Raw genomic sequence first — 23676 nt, 5'->3', positions numbered from 1 at the left:
AAAATGGTAGATCACAGTCATTTCACTCGAATACGTCCTGTTGCACGCATAAATGGTCAGTAGAGGGCGTGATGACCTCTTCCCGTGTAGAAACTGATGACCAGTTAGCAGTTAGCAGAGGGTGTGACTACACAGTTAATGCAATAGTGTTAAATTTATCAGGCACACTTCTTTAAACTATATAAATCCAGTCACAAGGCAGTGAGTTACAGTTCCCAGATGAAATTGCTCTCTATTGAGGACAGTTTTTGTAACAGTGACTGATTCTAGATCAGCAGTCCTACTCCGAAACTGCTTTCTGGCCCAGAGTACTAATTACCCCTAGCAATGGCTTTTAAGGAGACAAAACCAAACCAGTGTGATATATGACATTTATTTACAATTTATCATATTCATTTAAGATAATGTAACCATTAAGGCATCTAATAGTCTATATTAAATTATATAAACAGTATAAAAACATACATTAGCTGGGCATGCATAGGAATATTTTATAAATGCATCAACTTTATTCACTAAAGTTAAATCTGTCAAGTAAAGAAATCCAACAACAGCCTTCATATTATACTGTGTAGGACAGTTTGTACAGTGGTGGAAAAAGCCCAAAAATCTGTCAGTCAACCATATTGTGTCATGTATGCCTTTTATCCCATTTAAACCTTTACAAAGTCTCTGCTCTAAGCTCATCTCCACCTCTCTAAAGAATCCTGTCAGCTGGTCTGTGGTGCTGGTGGTATCAGAATGCTGGGTGACTCCGCCCCTCACTGGGGAAGTGGATCTCCTTTCCCACCAGCTGCTGTGGGGCAATCATGTGGACGGAGCTTGCAGTGGCCGTGGGCATGGCGAACATTGGTGCGTGATGCTCGAGCAAAGCAGGAGGCCAGAGTTCTAGAGCTGCAGTCACAGGAGCCGTCCTACAATGAGGAAAGACTCGGTGTTAAAGTCCAACCAAAAATCTTCAAAAGATCAAACTCTTGCAAAAAAATGTTTCTTATATAAAGATTTATGCTGCTTTTCAAAGATGCTGTTCTTTTAAAAGGGACGTTGTTTCAAAGTATGGCTTCTGATAGGAATCAGCAACCTAAATAAGACACTAAACTCTATTTTTCACCTTATATTCGAAATCATAGCTCATAATTCTTTGTTATACATAATACTCTTTCAACATACGTATGTGTTACCAGGGAGTAAATCTCTATTAGCATTTAAAACAATCCTGACTGTAGGAAACAGTCAAATGTCTCATGACATCACAGGTTTTAATTAAATTCTTTTCAAAAGTGTAACAAGTACACTGAATACAGTGTCTTCTATTTACACAGGAATGGAATAAGAGACTATTCTAACTAAGGATGGCACAACAGCACTTTTTCTTTTAAAGATTTGATACTGATACCAATCCAAAATCCACAATTTTCACTTCTCCTTCTCAGCTGTAGTCAATCAACCAAGACATGTATAGTTACCTAAATTGGTTGCCTGCTACTTCAGGCTAAAATTGTTACAGAATTAGATGAAATTCCTTGTTTTTTTCCCTCAGATGTCTGATCCAGAGTATTGATGGTACTTAATCAGTGCCATCTCTGATTCTATAATTACAAAACTGATGCATTTACCACTTTCAGATGCGTGTCTACATGCACCTCACCTCCAGAGTAACAGGACCAAGGCCTTTGTCCTTACTGAAGGGCGTCTTGTTGGCCTGGTTTTGACTCTGACCCTGTGTCTGTCCAGGCCCTGGCTCATCCTTTTGACCCGGTTTCATAAACCTGCGATTAACAATTTTGGTTACACTGTCGCTCCTGACCAGAGGCATGGCAGGAATCCGAGAAGGAGGCCCTTCTGTTTTCTTTAATCTTGTTGAACTGACGTGATCCCTACGCACCACTGGTGCTTTCTCTCCTCCTGGGCTGGGTTTCTCTCCACGGCCACACACGTTGCGAAAAAACTCTTGAACCAGGCCATACTTGTGGATTCCTGCAGATTTGCGGCCAGTGGGCTTATCGCTGCCTCTCCCAGACGCTGAGTTGGGTCTTGTGGTACTGGAGCGACCCCAGGCTGAGGAACCAGAAGTGGATTGAGAAAGGCTCCATAAACCACGCTCTTTAGAGGTCTCTAGCCTGGAGGAAATTGCCAGAGATGATGAGGAGGACAAGGTAGATGAGGTAAAAGAAGAAGAGGAGTTTGAAGAGTTGGAAGAAGACGAGGAAGAAAAAGGGGAGGAGGCGGAGTGACTTCGCTGAAGTTTAGGTGAGGTAGAACAATGAGGGAGTCTATCTGAAGGCCCAGGCATCCTCTCCAGGGAAGTCGAGATCGGCTGGGTACGGCCAGATACAAATGAGGTGACCCTAGGTGACCAGTGTTTTCCTGCATATGCATTCCGAGGGCCCTCAGTCTGGAGGCCCACGCTGTTCATCTGTGGTTGGGTATGTGTTTGAGTTCCTGTGCTTATCACAGCCACTATATGGCTTCCTGAATCCCTTCCTCTCCTCCTTTCTGGAGTGCTGGGATGGGAAGACTGCAGCACACTAGCAGTCATTTCTTTCATGTCATCACTCATATTGGCTGAGACCTCCAAAGCAAAAGGCAAGCAAGATGGAGAAGAAATTCCATTAGGCTGGAAACCAGAAGAACTGGATCTAATGGCAGCAATGGGATCCCGCTCTATTGCACTGTGGCACTCTAGTGGCAGTGTACCAAGCCAGTTTTCATAGAGTGTGGCTGAATCTCCATTGATCTGTTGAGATGAAGACAGGTGGCAGGTTTGTTCTTGCCTCTCCCGAAGCTCCTCACAGTCATCCTGATCTTCTATTGTCACAGCACTTAGGTGGATTCTGCTTGCTGATGGTGGGCTGTAGTATATCCTCAGGGCAGTTCTCTCTGGAGCGGTGTGGCTTTTCTGAGCTGCTTCCTGCTTTTGGTTCAGACCAGGGAAGCTGGGGCGCATGACAGGACAGTCCCAGGTCTTACATGGGTCTTCCCTGTCCATAAGAGCTGCCTCTTGACTGAGGTATAACCAGTTCTTGTTATATATCCGTGCTGATTGGCCAACTTTTAGATTTATCCTGTGATGAAAACATTTTCTGTTAGTTTATTGTCACTGCAAGACTCACTCATGGATTCGGGACCTAGTCTTGAATCCCCTGACCAGTGTAACTGGCCTAGATTTGTGCCTTAGTTGCAAAGGTAGAGGTTCATATGAATCCCTCGATCAGGCAAGGATGCAGTGTCATTGGTGCAAACACTGCTCTTATGAAATATCAAAATCTATTTGACTCTAGAGCTTAAAGTATTTGTCTGAACCTGATAGGACCCAACTGCCAACTTCAGACATTATTTTTCAAATATGTGTTGGGTTCTCATCAGGTCCAAATATCATATAGCCAGCCTCCTATTGCCAGATTTTACTGCATTTCTCTCCTTCATTCTTCCTACTACCATTACCTTTTAATCTGGCACTCATGTTGTTAACAGAACTTAGCACTGAGGTCCACATGGCCCATGCTATGAGAAAATGGATATGAGGTTAATTAAATGTTATTCAATTTATCCAGTGCATTGTAGTGCTGCCAAACATATGTTTACATTTATATATTTGGCCAAAAAAAAAAAAAAAAAAAAAATGTGAGAGCAGTGCAATGTAGACTAAAAAACATTTGGGATGCTCTGCTCTATTAATACATTTGTTAAAGTAGAATTTTGGACTGCCAATTGCTTTATTTCTCATTATTTTATAACTGTTTCATTTATTTATTAGTGATGTAGCGATAGCTTTTACTGTAGCTACACAAAAAATGTCAGGTTAAATGGTGAGTGAGGAACAAGCCAGTTCCATGTGCTTCTCTTCTAAAAAAGGCATGATTTCAGAAATGTGTAAAGATACGAATATAAATTTTAGCCAGCGAAGCCCATGTCGCTAAGAAGACTTAACATACTAAGTTAAATTTGAAATTATGGGGATAAAACTTGCCTCTTGGTTTCTTCTTCTTTCTGTGGTGTCTTGAATCCATGGGACTGAAAGCAAATAAACAACAGTAAATTTTCATAATTTTTTTTTCTCAAATGAGCAGATATCTAGAACCAATGTCATTGAAGAATGGTTATATTAGAATTGACAAATCAAAAATTACTCATATGTCAGAGAAAACGTTTACTGAATATTTTTGGGCATAGTGACAGCCTACAACATTAGTTTGTGTTATACTTTGTATGCACGGTACTAGGAGGAAAATGCACTTATTTAGGTAAAGTATGTCAGAGCAAGGGATTACAGTCAGTAAAGCATGCAGGAGTGGGAGCAGAAACATTTGCAGATCAAGAAAACTACTTGGATAAATTCCGAAGTTGTAGGCCTTATTTAACCCCAACACAAGTCCTGCATACAGCTGTATGTTCACAAGACGTTTGCGTGTGAATGTCTCAATCTTTATAATGTCTTGTCATGTTTTCCATCTTTAGTGTAATTCAGTCACTTTCTTATTTACCTATTTAGTCTCTGTAGTGCTGTCTCTGGTCAGTGTACTCTGACTAAGCCCTCTCTGAATCCAAAGTCCTGATTGCAGCTGATGTCTATGCTTACCCTACTGTACCACAGTCCCAACAGGGGATTAGCCTAAATTCCACCCTCACATACACTTGCCTAACCCTCGTTTCCTGAGCAACAGTTTGAAACACGGCCAAACGCTGAGTATTATGCTGTTAATATATAATAATCACTAGTATTAAATATGTAAGTAGCATTGGTAGCACAACTTAAGGCTCAGTAATAAGTCATGTTGGTGGTTGTTTCGAGTTCTGTGTGGATAAAAAAGACAAGGTCATAAAAGTGACTAAGTTTAGAAGAAAAAAACAAGAAAGTGAGATATATGGCAAGACAAATATTCTCACAGTGTGGATCATTCTAGTTATGTTTTGTTTAATTTATAATTATAAAATGAACAGCTCTCATTCTAAAAGCTCTGAGACAAGTTGGATGTAAAATATGACTGCACACATCAGTTGAATTCTGTATTAATGCAGCGAGTTATTAAAGGTTATTCCACTGATTTTTCAAAATTTCTGCATAATTCAATTATTGAAATGTAAAGTCGGTCCGAGTGGTTTGATGTGAAAAGATGCAATGAACAAAAAAACTCCAATCTCTTTACAGTGGTGGTGATAGGAACCAGAGATTACATAGTTTACAGCATAAATATAGCCAATTTATGTGATATCCAACCCCCATTTGTGTAGCATATTTGTGTAATAGCTTTCTGTGACAGATTTTAAAGCCATTAAACTCTTCAGACATCTGGTTCCAATCATCACTGTGAACAATTCTGACTTCTCTAGAACAGAGCTTTTCACAGCAAACCCCTCTGAGTGACATTTTTCTACATCTTAACCATTTAATTATGCAGAAAATGTGAGACATCAGTGAATTCCAATTAAACGCCTTTGTTTTTGCAATATTTTTTTACCATTACATTGCTTGGTAAGCTGCAGTTAATGAAATAGATTACTTGATGGAAGAATGTACACTCTTATAAAATTATGGTTTTTCAAAGGATCTTTAGTAAACAAATGGTTTTCTATAGAACCAGGAACTCTTTAAGAACCCTTTGTATGATTAAAGGATTCTTTGCATCATGAAAGTGTTTTTCAGAGTGATGGAGAATGTGCTATAGATGGTTCTCTATAGAACCTTTATGAAGAGGGTTCTATATAATATTAAAAAGGGTTCCATTATCTCAATGTCAAGCCTGTAACAATAGAAGAACTTTTTGGTGTTATATAGAAACCTTTTCGAAAAGGTTCTACATAGAACCATAGAAAACACAGTCTCCATCAATCTGAAAACCCTTTAATGATGCAAAGAACCCTTTAATTATGCAAAGTGTTCTTTGAGTGTTTATGGTTGTGTACAGAAGCATTTTCTTTACTAAAGAACCTTTGAAGAACTGTCTTTTTTAAGTGTGTATATTTTTATTATGACATATTTAATTGTGTTAATTGATATTATTATTAGTTAAATAATTTAGTGGCCGTTGTAGATCACTTACCTGGATGGTCTTGTTTTGCTTATCCCAGTCCAGACGAGCCTGGCTCAAGTGTTTTAGAAGCTCCTTCTTCTCACAGTTCCAGTTACGCTCACACACCTTAAGCTGTCGTGTCAAATCCATGACTGCAGCATAAGACTCAGCTAAAAGATGCTGAAGCTTCTCAACATGATCCTTCTGCAATGCCACCTTCAAGTCAGGAGAACCCTTTGCTACTACTCTTCCAGATGTACCCTCCAGCTGTGTGCACAGACAAAAGCTTCAGTTATACTGATTAGCCTTTCCCTTCAGTCTAGCATTCGTTCATAAGCAAAGAATGTGCACGAGTGTAAAATAATTCTTAAGAGATTCTGTTGTTATGATATCTTCATCTGTTTCCTTGAATCTGTGCCTTTAGTTTTCCCTATCAGCACAAGCTAACACAACCATAACCATAACAACATAGATTAAAGATGCTTTGAGAAAGCCCAGCCCTATTCACCACAGCTACATTCATAGAGGCTTAGCTGCCATTAGCTGTTATTGTAGCTCTTATGAAGTTTAAAGAATTCCCATTTGGGTAATACCAGACTGAATACATGCAGAAAAGAACTGCAGTGGAAAGAGAAAGTTTGGATGGATCAAAAAGTTGTCAAGAAAGCAGTGCAAAAAATCCTTTCAGGGACCCTTGGCATATGTTATGTGTTCATTTGCTGGTTTCTCACCCTGCTTACGAGGCTCTTGAGTTCTGTACACTCCACTATCCATGCTGCTTTAGCTTGTGCAAACTGCTGTGCAATGCGCTGGCCGGCCCAGTACTCCTGTTGCAACTCGAAGCCTAAATCCTTTAGCGCTGCCCTCAGATCTGAGAGGAGAGCGCTGGTCACCTGCGGAGATGAGACGACGCCTGGTGTATTAAAAGCACTGACTACAGTAATGATATCATGTATCAGTTCTAGAAATTCAAAATCTGAATCAGCCAAGATTGAAATCTGCAGATTTTTGCACCAAACACACAGTTGGGAATCAGCCAATTTATTGCTTTGATTTTGGCAGATCTTCATTGCAATTTTATGATGTAAACAACATTAAAGAACAAATAATATTATTTATATTGCTACTTTGGCTAAAGTACTAAAAATGAGCTAGTGCTAGGGGCAACTTGGAGGCCAAAGTGCAATGTTTGTTGTGGAGGGCTTAGAGTTAAAACCCAAGACTAATCAGTACATTATACATTCCTACATATCATACATTTTTCTTGTATTTTATTTTTTCATCTTAATATCCACTTATAACATTTGGGTGGTTTGATGTAGCAAAAATGGTACATGATCATTACATGACCATTTTTCAACCTGGGTCTTCTGCCCAATGACTGTTACGATACCCCCCACCCCCAACCCAGAAGGATAAGTGGCTTAGAAAATGTATAAAAAAAACACTCAAAGGGGTGAAACTGCACATTAACACAGCTTTATTGTAAATGTAGGGTGCTAAACTGCAACTGCTGTAGACTGAATAAGGTATAAGGGAATGTGTTGGTTCTTGTGGCTACTTCAAAATGAATTTAAAATGAACTGTTTTTACAGTTCAATGACTCTTAAATTTCATTTAAAAAAACAAAGGAAATTTGTTTTTCCATGATATAAGCCCCACAGTACATCCCTACATCATTAGTACATTAGTATAGCCCTAATCAGTTATTTACATTATTCAGATACAGCAAAAACATTTATTTCACTACACCACCAGGGTTATTCATTATGATGTGGGAATGGTGGTCCCACTCATTCCCCATACTTGTACATACCTGTCTGTTGCACTTTTCATAAAGGTTATTCTCAACAGATGAGGTGCAGCTTTTACTGGATTCCTGTAACTCTGCCTCCATTTGAAGATAAAGATCTTTTTGAAAGTCCATCTGGAAATAATAAGTTACAGTTAATTAGAAAAGTATACAATCTCAATAGATCTGTCTTCATCATTTATCTTTTGATCGGATTTCTATGCACATCACTTTCTGAACACAGCTATCTCTTTAGCATAGCACAAGAAAAACAATCTTAATGACTTTACCTCAAACAGACTCTTGCTCTCTGCAGTGGGTCTCTCCCCTTGACGCCATTGCTGGAGGAACCAGCGCAGTTGCAGTGTGAGCAGCTCCATACTGTCCTGGTCACAGGTGTGTCCCTGGCTGCTGTTTGAATGGCAGTAATCAGTAGGACATTTCTGTGATTCTTGTTTGCCTGTCTCCAGCACCTTTTCTGTATTTGTATCTTCACCAGTTTCTGAAATCAAGCATTTTGATTCATGTTCAGTAGATGCTGAATTCACAAGAACTTCTAATCTTGCAACCAGGGCACATAACTGGGCCTGTAGCACCTCTAGTCCACTGGTTAGAGGGCTTAACATGGGGTCCAGAAGCCATGGGTTGGACCTCCATTGTGACTCAACTTCTTTTTTGCTGAGGTAAGGGGTGTCACAGATTAAGCTATGGTTAGATGCTGGTGTGAGTCCATTTTTTGTTTGGCCCATTAGCAATTGAATGGTTGACGTAACTAGCATAGCTTGATCACGGATTGCAAGGAGGGCCTCCAAGTCCTTCAGGCTGACACTGCAGCCTGACTCAGACTGGGCTTGTTTAGCACACTCTGTATTTTCAGCAGAATTCTCTTGGTCTTCAATGGGGTCTCTTTCTCCACCTACTGGCCCCTCTCTGAGGATCTGGCTTAGTGGACGGTGCTCTGATCCATTTGTCTCCTCAAACCTTGGATGTCCACTATGCACCATTTCATCAGCATTCACTCCTACTCCCACACAGACAGACATAGCCAGACGCTCTCCCCCTCCTTCCATCACTTCGTCTTCATCCTCTTGGCCACCCCCAGCTCTTTCCCGCATTTCACTCATCTCTGCCCGCAGCCCCCGGTTCTCCACCTCCAGCTCCACTATCCGCCGGCTAAGCAGTGTAGCCTCTTCTTCCACCAGTCGCAGGTGAACTTTGACTTCTGCTTCACGGGTGTGGGCGGAGGTAGTGGTGCCTGCAGCAGCCTGAGATGAATCCACATCACCATAAAGCAGCCTGTATTTGGCTAACTCCTCTCGCATGCTCTCGCACTCCACAGCCATCTTAGTCAGCTTCTTGCACATGAGTGCTGACTCTTCTTTAGCGAAATGGAGCTGGCATTTCAGATCTGCACTGTCTTCCTATAAAACACAGACATTGTTATACGATCTGTTCAAGCAAGTTGATAGGAAATACTGTAATTTGAGAAATTTGACTTTACAAGGACATCTGTTCTTTGAACACTGACATGAATAACAAATTTAATATGGGCTCTGTGCAATCATGAAATGTAGTTTTAATGAAAAAAACCTTTTGTATTCACCTGTGGAGAGAGTCTCTTTTCATTCTTGCTGGCTGTTGATCTCAAACTCGATCTCCTCTTAAGAGAATTCTGTGGAAACACCAATAGTATCAAAGTGTAATTGGAACAATTTGCTCATTTATTTTTAAAAGTTGAGCGATTCGTATTTTTTTTCAGTACATAGTACTATATACACATCTTTTGTTAAGTACAGTTAGTACGCATACTAGGGCTGCACAATACGGAACTAAAATGTGATGATCAATAAATGTGTTGGAAATCATGATGGTGAAATGAGAGCTGATAAATTATTATTAAAATAGTGTGCTTTTAACTGAATGTCCCACAAATGCAGACTTTTTTTGCTGGGTAAAGAGAAATCTAACTAACCTCTCCCTAAAGCAAACAGCAGATAAATACAGAAAATCACTAAAGTACCATTAAAAATAAATAAATAAATACTTACATCAGAACTGCAAGCATTTTTATGGTGCACTGTAAGGCTGACAAAGGACACAGTATCACTGATATGCAGTACTGCTCCTTGTAGACTGTGAGTTCCATGAAATGTTTCAATCGAAAACAGTCAGGAACCGTCTTTTCTGTTCGTATTTGCAGTCAGGCTACAAACAAAATATGAATGTTTGTATTTTCCTTGTAGGCCAATGAAAACAAATAAATATATCTTTAATTACTTAAAGAAGTCCTTATGACTTTGCAGATGACATGGGCCAATACTGTTCCATGCAGTTAACACTGAAAGTGAGAATAGTCATCAGATTTGAAGCATTTTTACAGGTCAGCAGTTCAGGATCAAGTTTTTTGTGCTTTGTAGTTGGCCATTTAGCTAAATGATTAAATCACTTGCACTCCACGTGGAAGACCCATGTCAAGTCCTTTGGGGAGGCACTTGTTGCGCTTCTAATGCTTTCCTGCCAATCTATTTCAGTCCTTTTTGCAATGTACATCTAAGGTAATTTGATCCATTCCGTCATCACGATGGGCTTATCATGGAAGCTCATATCATGATAGCAATGATAACACAATTTATCATACAGCACTAACTCATAAACATATTGTGCATACAATAGTCACTCTATCACACTCCTGGCCCAAAGCCCTGTGGGCAATACTACAGGAAAAGTATGCCTGCTGCTCTGAGTATGAGAGGAATGCCAGCTAGTGTCAGTCTCTCTGTCTGCTGCTCTGTTGATTACTAGCCAGGGTTGAAGCAGCACCTACAAGCACAAACGGCACTGGCTGTGACATTCCCAGCGGACATAAAATACAAAAATAACACCACTGACCCAAACTCAACCCAATAATAAATGTAGTACACCGTTCATTCTGACAGATCCTGATACTGCATTTAAAATGAGAGTTAAAAAGCTACATCCAACATTTTTGTATTAGGTTTATGTACTAAAAACGTTCAGAATTGATTTCATTTACTTGTTCATTTTCCAACGTCTACCCTTTTGAATTAATCAGGTTAATAATATTTTTAACAATATTTATTTCATGCTAACTGTGTTAGCTGAAGTTAGGAAAGATATTTCTTTATTCTCACTGTTACCTCGACAAACCAACATGAGGTCAGGTTCAATCATATTTATCATCATCATAAATCATATTTATAACGTTGTTAATTGACTGTTCTGCCTGTTATAATACCATCCTTTGTGCTACCCAATTTGTTTAGTAAAAGTGAAACTGTAAAACTGTAAAACGTTGAAACTGTTTGGGGCAGTCGTGGGCTGGAGGCTAGGGAACTGGCCCTGTGACCGGAAGTTTGCTGGTTCAATCCCCAGGGCTGACAGCACATGACTGAGGTGTCTTTGAGCAAGACACCTAACCCCTAACTGCTCCCTGGGTGCTGTGGATAGGGCTGCCCACTGCTCCAGGCAAGTGTGCTCACTGCCCCCTAGTGTGTGTCTATTCACTAGTGTGTATGTGGTGTTTCACTTCACAGATGGGTTAAATGCATAGGTGGAATTTCCCTGTCTGTGGGATTAATAAAGTATCACTTAAACTTAAAGCCCTGTTGCTTATTTAGACAAACAGCTGACAAAATTACAGCAAATCTAAAAAAATTATTCTGGCCTAGTAAATACCATTTGGCCATGACTCATGCATTTTCTGTATTCGGCATCAGGTCCATATCAGGAACCAGTTTTCCGTAAGACAGAAGAAATGGCTTCTGAAATGACAGAAATGAAATCACTTCTGTCCACATTCTGTGGTAAACTAAAATGACAGATGATACATTTTGTCCTGTGTACCTTTTTCCCAAAGTATCATTGGAAGCTCTGAATTACGAGGTTGTTAAACAGTCAAAATATGCTATAATGATACAATATTGCTAAAAGCAAGCTAACGCTCCTGCACACTGAAATGAAAGTAAGTCTACAATTAAACTAGTCTATTAATTAACTTCAGGGATCTATACTGCTACACAGGCAAGTGTCAGCTTTTTATGCCAGATAATTCATATGTATGCTGCACACTTACAAACATCTGCACATCCGAATTTAAATGTAATGCATCAACTTTTGACAGCATCAACTATTTCTGTTACACTCGTATGAATTAATTCTTGTAGCTTCAATATTGGCTGAAAGGACAGATACATGAAAGGGCTGTTTTTGTAGGTTACATTTAATATATTGACTGTATGGACAAACTACATCAAACTTTTTTTTTTTTTTTTTTTTTTAAAAAGCATGATAGAAGTATTTTTTCCATGATATGGGCCCTGAATTCACAGAATAGCCTGATTCAGCAGTAACTCTTTCAATCTTAAATGAACTATGGCCATGTCTACATCTTGTGGGTGGTTTTATTGATTATGTCTCAGAGTTAAGTGTAGAGCTGGATAATCTGGTTGTGAGTGATTTGCTCTGTTCATGGGGATCAGAGCAGGGCAGCAGCTGTTTGAGATGAGCAAGCTGAGCTGAGCTGCAGCTATCCGCCTTTAAGCACCGAATCCTGGATTAAACTGACTGCTTGCCATGGGGCAGCGCCGTTACTAAAGCGCAGTCAGGGTTCCTGGCCTCTGAGGCCAATCAGGAGTGAATTATTAGTGAAGTTAATACTTATGTTAGGCCGATCATTTCTTTTGGAAGAACTTGCATGAGGTGATGAGAAGGAATTCAGATGTGTTCAGCCTTTTTCATCTTTAGAGTAACATTAATATGTAGAAGGTAATGGCATGACCCACATTTAGCCACATGCTAGATACCATACAACCAGTGGTGGACAGATAAGGACCTCCTCTGTAGATTTATTTCTAGAATATTGCACAGCGCAGTCACCATCTTTTGCTCTCTCCTTTTTTCTCTCCTTCTTTCTCTCTCTATGAACTCTCGTTTTCCTTCCCTGCACCCACAGGCGAGAATGACAGCTGTGCCTTGAATTCTACTCCTCAGATCTTATACTGCTGTGCTCTGCCCAAACAGTCAGCTGTTGGTCACGCCCATCATACATAGCTGGGGTCAAGGTCAGGCTGAAACCCAAACCCACTGAGAGAAGAGGAGACTGGGTCAATAAAGGACACAAACTTTAGAAGGATAAGCATGAAACACTGACCATTCACTTCAGTTAAAATGGATGCAAATGTGGAGCTGATTTGAAGCACTGTTGATTTAATTTTCAGATGCAGATCGTTATGAAAATGTTTTAACTGCTAACATTACTGATTTTAAAGAGTTAAAATCTCTTATAACCAATAAAATCAGCCAGGACAATTTTATATGGTTTGAAATAATAAGAAACTACAATCATTTTAGTTAAACTGTACTTTATTGATTCACGTGATTGTAAGTAGTCAGCTGTGAATTGTTAAATATGACAGTCCATATTCAGTTGTCATTTGTTTTAGTCTCAAATAAACAGCTGAAATATGCTGTCTTAAAGCTGCACTCTGTAAAATTACTTGTTAAATGTCAAAGAAGTAGCATTACTAAGCCAGGAGAACAAGAACCCAAAAAAAAAGGTAAAATGTGTGTGCACTGCCGCAAGACGTCCTGCATTCCCTGAAACAATCATTTTTAAAACTTTTTTTTTAAAATATATAATTGGAAGAGGTTTTTCATCCTAACCCTAACCTTAGACCTTGTCATACGCCTTTGTGTATTAACATCACACAGGCTCAAAAAGAAGGTTTGGCTCAATATTTAGATCTTAAATGCAAAATCAGTTCACCTTACTTCATTCGCTTCAGGAAGGGACCTGAAGCACTACCCATGTTGAAAAATTTTCTTCTGCATACTGCATGCAATTACACATTGTCACCAGAGAGGTCTCTAAATCCCAGTAACTTGCATAGTGTCTCCTTAAATAATACAAATATTTGAATGTATCCCAGCATGGCTTGTTTGTTTCTGTTAAACAGCTCTTATTTTCCTTATTTTTTACCAGTTGTTTTATCAGTTTTATCAGTTGAAGCTGTTAAATATTGAAAATGCCCATCCAAGTGAATGAACTGTTTCAAAAGTTAGAACTGTGTGCTCACGTAGGAAACCAGTTAAAAGTGCTGTGTCTGTACCTCTCTAGATTTATCTATCTCTGTCTGCAGGACCTGCTTTGCCACATCCAGATCCTGCAGCCGCTCCCGCAGCTCCTCATTCTCCCACTCCAACCGAGAGCTCTTCTTCTGCATGGCTTCCAACTCACTGTGCAGCCGAAGGGACACGCTTTTTGCTACCTGAAAGAACAGTATTTGTATATAATCAGATAAACAACATAAGTCAGCCATCACCACTCCCTTGGGACATTAAAAGAAGACTTGAAAGGGCTTTATTCAAAACAGTGCTCAATTATACAGCATTTACGATATTAAAAATGTCCAATGGCTAAATACAGGGGTTCAAGGTGCATGTGACTATATCATGATATTAATCACAGGATTCTTATTCCCTTTTCTGGCTGCTGGTTTAAGGACAGAAAATAAAAGAGGAATTCCAGTGATTTTCAAAATATCTGTATGATTCAATCTTTGAGCTGTAAACAAAGCCAGTCTGGCCTGAATAATTATGGAACTGTTCCATCAGATGAACAACTACAAATGTTTCAAAAATTGCTTTTAATGGTGACTTTAAGTATGAATATTCAAATACTTGTTTGACAATATCAACAAGTATTCAAAACCTGTAAAATGCTCTTTGAGCCAGCACTAGAATTACAACATGCTTTTGTAATTGTGCAAGTTTTGAGGGTTAAGAAGACTTCTGGGTCTTCTTGCTGCATTCATAAAAGCACTTTCTTCTATCAGTGAGAAAGAGAAGGATTAAGACCTGTCGTGGGAGGACAGAGTAAGTGATGCATTTGAAAGGTCAAGCTGCAGGAATCACCTTGGTGGTGTTTGAGGACAGAAGGACCTTAGAGAGAGCTCTAGTGTGCTGGATATTCTCTCCACACACACACACACACACACTGTCCCAGTTTATACAAAACAGACTGAGAGTATCTATTTCTCCCACATGCCTCTAAAATAGACTGGTCATGGGTATGCCCCCAGCGAACAAAGACAGCTGTCGCAAGACTTCCCTCACTGATGCTGCTGGCCACAGTCCTTGACATATTTATACTCTATCACTTCCTCACATTTGTTCTCCTACATACAAATTTTCCGTAAGGAACACATCCCCTCTTAGTGATAAAACTGTAGGGGCGTAACAATTTTTGATTCTTGGGTCAAGATTCGATTTGATATTTTAAAGTATCACTCTGGCCAATTAAAAAAAACTGGAAATTTTCCAGTTTAAAGACTAGAAAACCCCTTCTGATGACGTATCTTGAAGGTGGGAGGAATGTTTAAATAACTACAACCACTTTTTATGGTGAAGTTGGGCTATTTTTCCCCCATGAGCTGGAGGATGAAGAAGGAAGGCTCGGAGGCAGAGGAGTCTTCAAATCATCATTACAATGGAGAGCAAAAAAGGCCAAAGGTAGCAAGATTACTACCTGGCAAACCAGATACCTTCTCAATACAGCCCCTTTTCTCTGGCTGAGAAGGTTAAAAACGTGCCTCTGTGTCCATTTTGTACTGAATAAAGACACTTTTTTCTGTGCAATTCGACAACCAAGTTGAGTTACACTAATTTGATGTATTTATAAGCCTATAACTCTAATGACTAGGTTAGTAGGCAACAGCTGGCATGCCTTTAAGTGTTAGAAATATCTTGATTCTTTAAAGCTCTCATTATATAATACAGAGCCTAGTTTCCTAAAAGCAACTTAGAGTTAAGGTTGTCTTAAACTGGTAGAGAGAGTGTTCGGTTTGATGTTCGCTTTGCCATTTAAGAATCGTCTTTGCTCTAAGTTGCTTTTAGGAAACCCAGCCCAGATTGTTTCAACTCAGAAAAATACAGATTTTATTTGTAAGATTGCAAAGCCATATGTCTTAAACTTATATAAAAAAGGAGTGCTATTGATCTATAAACAGCAAGAAAATAGATAAGATGCTCCTAGATGCCTAGCTTTGATCACTGAGAGTGGTTTCTCCTAAAAATAGTAAATAAGAGACCCTCAGAAAAGACAGAGAGTCTATCGATGATCCAATTTCAATACACTATTTTGAACATTCATTTTTTAGCTTTTCTGTCTTAACAAAATTAAACATAGTCATGCTTAATTTTCAGAACAAAACAGGATTGGATTTATGCTTACAAAGGATAAACAAGAGCTCAGGGAATTGTTGCATAGCATGGAGCAATGTTCAAGGGAAGCACACACTGATGTGGGCTACCCCTGCTGTGCTGATTGGCTTTTAATGGCACTAACGTTCCTGCGCAGCTCACTTCCCCTGATTGGCTGATGAGTTTAAACCAAAAAATGCTTGTGTTGTGAGTGGTCTGCCACAAAACAGCAGCTGGCAAGCACAGCACTCAGGATTTTTTCCCTCCATTTTACCGTAAAAGATAATTGGACCACCTCCAAAACAGAAAGCGTCTCACTATACACACAGTCATGAAATCTCCAGCAAGTCTGTATAAACTCCCGTGCCCTCTCTGTATAAACCCCTTGACTAAAACCTCTGAAATGTTATTGCAGCCACAGTCTTTAGTAAGGGTTTTAGTAGTGCGGTTTGGAGCCTAAGAAGGTATCAAAACGAGACGGAGTTGCACAACACAAAGAGTATTCTGAATCACAGAATGTTGATTCATATATTGTGGCTTACAGTCACACTTAGCTGGTCCAGTGTTGCGTAATCTGAACACACATCCTGGACTAATGAGGGACGTGGACGGCATCCTTCAAAGTTTTTCTTTACAAACACCAGTTTGTGAGGAACAGTCAGTCATTAAATTGCTAGTTAATGTAAGAGGAAAACCTGTAAGGGGAGTGACTTAATAACACAATGAAGGTAAATGGCCCAATGAAAAGGAATGGTTGACCTTTCCCATAAATGACAGAACATCATGACTCATGGATCTATACACTCTTCTAAATGAAAGTTCCTAACTGGTTTTTGACTTGGATGTAGGGCTCTAGGAAACACCCTGAACTGATACTCTGTAGAGGTTCTTTAAACTTTAAGTTTCTTTCTAAGTTCATACTCAGACATCTTCTTTAAAGAGCAATCCTCTGAAAGGTTCCTTTGGGAACCAAAAGTCGTTAGTCTTCCATATCTCTCCAAAGACACCTTGTTGGCACCAACAGTGCTGTACAAATGAAAGACACCACCATTCATTTATTTAACTTCCAGTTCAAACAGACGTTAAGTGCATTTTTTTCTCTTCGTTTTTCTGGAGATAATTCTGAGAAGACGAGTGAAACTGTCCTAACAACTATCCAAGACCTGGTAAGACTTTCAAAACTGTCATCATCAGATAAACCATACTTTCATCTTTGAGAGATGAAACCCCAAGCCTCCACTCTTGCTTCAGATCTGAATAAATCTACAGCTAATTCTGTACATCCTTCATTGTGAGAAAACTCAATGCTATGGGTCTGAAAGGATGTGTAGCTGTCAACAAGCCATTATTCAGAAAAGGAGAAAGAAGAAAATTTGCAAATCAAAGAAGCCATTGGTCTTCTTAGCACAACAGACAGGCCACCCCAAAGTCCAAACCTCAATATCACTGCATGTGTGAGATGGCGTGGATCGTGAGAAGCAGAAAATGCTCCTAAGTTTGGAAGTGTGAAAAAAAATGCTGCAGTTTTCTGCAGCAATAGATTTCTATGTATAATATTCTGTTAAATACATAATTTCTGATTTTATCCTGAAGCTGAAAAATGAATAAATTAATGCATAAAATGAATTTTGACTGCAGGTTAAATAAATGAAGGTGATCTACTGCTTTTGCACTGTACTATTTTTTTAAGAATATACAGTTCACATGTTGGCTCACAAACATGCTTGAAAGAACCATGCAGTTAATTTTTTATGAATGGTCATCACCATTAACATCGAAAACAGTATGTTGTAGGCACTAACCTGGACATCGTGCTCCAGAGAGCGGATAAGCTCCCCATCCACGTGGCCAGTCTGAGCGACTCGCAGGCTGCGTCTCTCGGCCTTGCGGAGTCGGTACTGCAGGATGCGGCAGTTCTTGTTGGCCTGGTCCAGCTGCTGCCTGAGCTCCTGCAGCTGGTACACATCCTCCTCCATGTATATATCCCTCATCTCCAGCATCTCAGAGCGCAGCTCCTCCATCTCATTCTGAATGAACAGCAATACAACACTACTGCAGTCACCATGGCCACAGCACTGACAGAGTGTGCATCACATCACAACCAAAACACTTAATTCAAGCATCTTGTCCTATAGGACCAAACATTTTTCATTAGAACGTGCACCCTCTGTACTGAAATAAAACCTTGTCTATTTATCTGACCTTTGTCAACAATTATTGAGGTGATAGAGGGTATTTTCATTAGAAATGAAGTAACTCACAATTAGATATGATTTATTTGAACCAAAGAGACAGAATAAAGGCCACCAACCAGTTATGCTTAAAGGAAAGACTTCAATGAGGCAAGGACTTGGGTCCAGGCTGACTAAGGTGCAGTTAAGTACTGGTATGTTAAAGCAGAGCTGTGCGCCAAGCCCAAGCTGCTGGTGTTACCTTTGTTCTATTTAAACCATTTGGTCTCAGTATTGTTTGCTTAGCCTCTTTCTTGTCCTCACTCTTCTGTTGCGTCAGTGACAATAAGGGATGACACCAGGTATTTAGCGAAAGTATTACAGGCCTGCTAAGAACAGACTAAACCCTAAATCCTTTTGCAACATGTCACGTTTACTTCTGATCTCTTGCACTGCAGCATGGTCAACATTAAGGCTGCAGCAAATGACTAATTTGCTGGTCGAATAATCTACGACTACTGAAACGAATAATTATTCGATTATTGTGAATCATTACATTACCAAATAACTTATATGGCTATTGGCTTTTAAATTTAGTTGGAGGTTGTTTTTGCATTTAATAACTAACAATGAAGACAATAAAAACTAATAACATTCAAGAATTCACTGTTTTAAACTTTCACTGCTTTTTTTTTTTTTTTTTCAAACAATTCACTGAACTTTCCTGCTAATACAAAAGATAAAAAATAAAACCCCAGTGTATTTTTCCTGTCAAAATTTATAACCAAGGATGTGCAAAGTAGCAGCAATAAAATATAACTAAACTAGTTTTTCTTTAATCAAGTAAACAAAAAAAATCCATCTAAATTTGAAAGTTAAATTTTAACAGTGCAGTCTGTGCTCTGTGCAGTCTGCTGTCTGTCTACATTAATGCAACTAAATTCTACAATCATAAGTCTTTACTGAAACGGAGGCAAGTCAGCATCTCTCCATGCTCCTGTGAGAGTCTCGCTCTCCTCTGAGAGCAAACACAAATGTTACAGTTCAGCTGATAAAACGAAGCAGAACTAAGTCGAAGAATCGTTGCACCCCTAGTCTACATACAAACATAAATAAATATATAAATGAATGAATGAATGACAAATAATAACACGCTGCAAACACTGCAATAAATGAGAAGCCCCACTGTTCAACAGCAACCCAACTAGTGACTGCATATTCGAGACCCTCATGCAACTAGCCAGTGGCCCAGTGTGGCCTGCCTAATGATGTGGGGCCAATGCCACACCAATGAGCAAATCTCTTTCAGCTCAATGTTGGCTCACCACAACGGGCCACTACCATGGAACCAATGCCACACCAACGGGGAACTCCCCATTGGTCCAATGCTGGCTGACGTTGATGGGTCTTTTAGAGGGGGACTGCTACAGTCACCATGGCCACAGCTCTGGTCCTGTGTGCATAACATCACAAACAAAACACTGTCTTCATCCTACAGGACCAAACATTATTCATTATCACGTGTCCACTTTTTCACTCTCTGTACTAAAAAAAAGTGTGAAATATTCTCAATGGGCAAATAACTGTTGACCCAGTGTTTCAGCCCAGCTCCCCACAGCAGGCCAATGACGCGGAACCTGGGCCACACCAATGGGGAAATCCCCACTGGCCTGATGCTGGCTGACATTAATGGGTCATTTAATGGGGCAAGGCCCCACCAATGAGTTAGTATGCGCATCTAAATCCAGTATTTTGTTCATGCACCTATACTGGCAATCAGCAAAAAAACAAAAACTAAATAGTAACTAGTATTAAAAACTACATAGAGTAACATAGCACTGATTTTGGGAGAAAATGTGTCTCCAAAATGACACCTTTACAGCAGAAGGAAATAACATACTTTACCTTCAATGAAAGTCAGTGGAATCAAAGTTTTTTCCAAGTAATTTTGGGCCATTTCTTTTGGTCTACTCATCATGAAATGTAAATACAATGTAAAAGGCAACAGCCTTTTTCAAATTATGTCAAAAACTAAAAAAAGTGGTGATACAAGGTTTTCTTCTGACAGCAGGGATAGGATGGTATGCATTATTCTGTACTGACTGCATTTCTAGGATGCACTTTGTGTTTTACAGATGTGATGCACACATCTCCCCACCCTGCACCTCTGTGGTTTTTCTGATGCCCATGCATTAGTCCAAATATCACAGCCAAACCAGGTTTGAATCGTAGTGATCACTTGGATCATATTTATAACAAGCTAAAAATGTTTGAAAGAAGCAAACTAGTGCATCAAAAACACACCAAGTTTTGACTAAAATTCTTAGTTATTTTAAATATGAGCTGCTATCATTTTCAACTTGCTCGCGCTGATAGCACACCCCTCCCCTGAGGAAAATCACAGGGCAATGCCAAAGATGAATCCTCTTTGGCAATGCCAAGTGATACAGGACGAGGGCTAAGTCCACTGGCGGGGAGGAGGGGGGTGAGCATTTTTTAGCCAGTTTCCTCACCAGTAAGGATGACAGTTGAAATCAACTAATGTGTGAACATTAACACGTGTTTTGTCACCGAAAAACTATTTAATCGGTCAGATTTACCTTTAAATATTCATTTTCTGATCGTAAGTCGTCAATCTCTCTCAGAAGCTCTCCATGAGGCCCCTCACTGAAGTCTCCAGTGATGTCTGAGAAAGCCAGAGACGAGCCGAAGTTTAAGCGGCTGTCCAGCGAGGCGAAGGACCGCTCGTCTCCGGGAGAGATACTCCTCTGCCCCAACCCATGCGGACTGGTGAGACGGTCCACAGGCGAAGCCAAATGGTCACTCTGCACGGTGTCCTCGGCTCCTCTCCGGCTCGTGCCCGCCGTTCTCTCTCCGTCGCTGCTCTGGCCGTCGTTAGTTAAAGCTGTCTTGCTCTCCTCAGAGGTGCTGTCTGAAACCTCCGAGCTGCTGTCCGTGCAGGGGGGCTTACTGCGGGCACCGCCGGGATCTTTACCAGAATCCTCACCGGCACCGGATGATTTCTTTCTCCCGGTTGTTTTTGCGCGGGTTTTTTGAGACCCAGGTGCGACTCGGTGGCTCTTCTCACCCCGTTTGCCCCTCTCGTCCCCTCCACTCGCCCCTCCGGTCGGTTTCGAGTGGCCGTCTCGCGGTTTTGCTCGCGGCGGCGCGCGGTCGACGGGACCCACTGGCGCGCTCACCTGCAGCGCGTGCCGGTGCCCGCGCCTGTCCTGCGCGTCTCCGCCGGTCATGGCTCGCGCGGTCCGCGGGATCTTGGACAGGAGCGAGAAAAACTGAGGAGCGTCCTCGACTTTAGTTTTCGTCATGCAAGAAGCTGAAAAAGAGGGGAAAAGAAATGTAAAAACACTGATTGATCGTTAAACGAAAAAGAAAGGAGATGAAAAAAAAAATGGGGAAAAAAAACAATAATGAAAAAAGTGTTACAAATGAAAATGAAGCCCAAAATCAGTGATTCTGTTCGGATGTGCGTACCGTGAATGAGCGGTCAGCGCGTGCAGTTCAGGCTGGAGCTCAGCCGGTTTTAAAGCGGTCAGTTCTCTTAGCGTTTAAAGCAGCTTTGGCTGAGGATGAAACTCTGAGCAACTGCCCCGGTCTGAGTGTGTAAATCTGGGTTTGAAAACACAACGACCCGCCCCTTTCACACCGCCCCCCCCCCACCCCCCCCCCCCCCCCCCCCCCGCTTTCACACCGCCCCCCGCCGCTTTCACACCGCCCCCCTGTCTGTCTGTCTGTCTGTCTGTCTCTCTCTCTCTCTCTCTCTCTCTCTCTTTCTCCCTCTCTCTCTCTCTTTCTCTCTCTCTCTCTCTCTCTCTCTCTCTCTCTCTCTCTCTCTCTCTTTCTCCCTCTCTCTCTCGCTCTCTCTCTCTCTCTCTTTCTCTCTCTTTCTCCCTCTCTCTCTGGCTCGCTCTCTCTCTCTCTCTTTCTCTCTTTCTCCCTCTCTCTGTGGCTCGCTCTCTCTCTCTCTCTTTCTCTCTCTCTCTCTCTTTCTCCCTCTCTCTCTGGCTCGCTCTCTCTCTCTCTCTTTCTCTCTCTCTCTCTCTTTCTCCCTCTCTCTCTGGCTCGCTCTCTCTCTCTCTTTCTCTCTCTCTATCTCTCTTTCACTCTCTCTCTTTCTGTCTTTCTCTTCTTTTCTCCCTCTCCCCCTCTCCTTCTCTGTTTCTTTCTGTCTTTCTCTTTTCTCCATCTCCCCCCTCCATCTCTCTCTCTTTCTCACCCTCTCTCTCTTTCTCTGTCTTTCTCTTCTCCCTCTCCCCCTCCTCTCTCTCTCTCTCTCTCTCTCTCTCTCTATCTCTCTCTTTCACTCTCTCTCTCTTTCTGTCTTTCTCTTCTTTTTTCCCTCTCCACCTCTCCTTCTCTGTTTCTTTCTGTCTTTCTCTTTTCTCCATTTCCCCCTCTCCATCTTTCTCTCTCTTTCTCACCCTCTCTCTCTTTCACTGTCTTTCTCTTCTCTCTCTCTCTCTCTCTCTCTCTCTCTCTCTCTTTCTCTCACCTTCTCTCTCTCTCCCCTCTCCCCTCTTCCTCTCTCGCTCTCTCTCTCTCTCTTTCTCTGTCTTTATTTCTTTTCTTCCTCCCCCCCTCTCCTCTCTCTCTCTTTCTCTCTCTCTATCTCTCTCTTTCACTCTCTCTCTTTCTGTCTTTATCTTCTTTTCTCCCTCTCCCCCTCTCCTTCTCTATTTCTTTCTCTTTCTATCTCTTTTCTCCATCTTCCCCCTCTCCATCTCTCTCTCTCTTTGTCACCCTCTCTCTCTTTCTCTGTCTTTCTCTTCTCCCCCTCCTCTCTCTCTCCCTCTCTCTCTCTCTCTCTCTCTCTCTCTCTCTCTTTCTCTCACCTTCTCTCTCTCTCCCCTCTCCCCTCTTCCTCTCTCGCTCTCTCTCTCTCTTTCTCTGTCTTTATTTCTTTTCTTCCTCCCCCCCTCTCCTCTCTCTCTCTTTCTCTCTCTCTATCTCTCTCTTTCACTCTCTCTCTTTCTGTCTTTATCTTCTTTTCTCCCTCTCCCCCTCTCCTTCTCTATTTCTTTCTCTTTCTATCTCTTTTCTCCATCTCCCCCCTCTCCATCTCTCTCTCTCTTTGTCACCCTCTCTCTCTTTCTCTGTCTTTCTCTTCTCCCCCTCCTCTCTCTCTCCCTCTCTCTCTCTCTCTCTCTCTCTCTCTCTCCCTCTCCCTCTTTCTCTCTCACTCGCCTTCTCTCTCTATCCCCTCTCCCCCTCTCCCTCTCTCGCTCTCTCTCACACTCTCTCTCTCTTTCTCTGTCTTTATTTCTTTTCTTTTCTTCCTCTCCCCCTCTCCTCTCTCTCTCTTTCTCTCTCTCTATCTCTCTTTCACTCTCTCTCTTTTTTCTGTCTTTCTCTTATTTTTTCCCTCTCCCCCTCTCCTTCTCTGTCTCTTTCTCTTCTTTTCTCCATCTCCCCCCTCTCCTTCTCTCTCTCTCTCTCTCTCTCTCTCTCTCACACTCTCTCACTC

At 41.0% G+C, this 23676-nt stretch overlaps 1 protein-coding gene across 1 annotated transcript; it reads right to left on the bottom strand.

The window, feature by feature from the left end:
* Nucleotides 1–434: 434 nt before the first annotated feature.
* Nucleotides 435–21780, bottom strand: si:ch211-197l9.2 (protein SOGA1). Its single transcript, XM_017705905.2, has 12 exons — nt 21687–21780; nt 20795–21528; nt 17826–18050; nt 13932–14090; nt 9407–9475; nt 8094–9224; nt 7828–7938; nt 6743–6904; nt 6042–6278; nt 3971–4014; nt 1649–3065; nt 435–914 (listed from the first exon to the last, which is right to left on the bottom strand). Exons 2-12 carry the CDS (start codon nt 21518–21520, stop codon nt 762–764), a joined length of 4434 nt encoding a protein of 1477 aa, XP_017561394.2. The 5' UTR covers nt 21521–21528; nt 21687–21780; the 3' UTR covers nt 435–761.
* Between the last annotated feature and the right edge of the window lie 1896 nt (nt 21781–23676).

Source organism: Pygocentrus nattereri, chromosome 9 (assembly GCF_015220715.1).
Source record: "Pygocentrus nattereri isolate fPygNat1 chromosome 9, fPygNat1.pri, whole genome shotgun sequence".
Lineage (NCBI taxonomy): Eukaryota > Metazoa > Chordata > Actinopteri > Characiformes > Serrasalmidae > Pygocentrus > Pygocentrus nattereri.
This window is presented reverse-complemented; position numbering and strand designations above follow the sequence as displayed.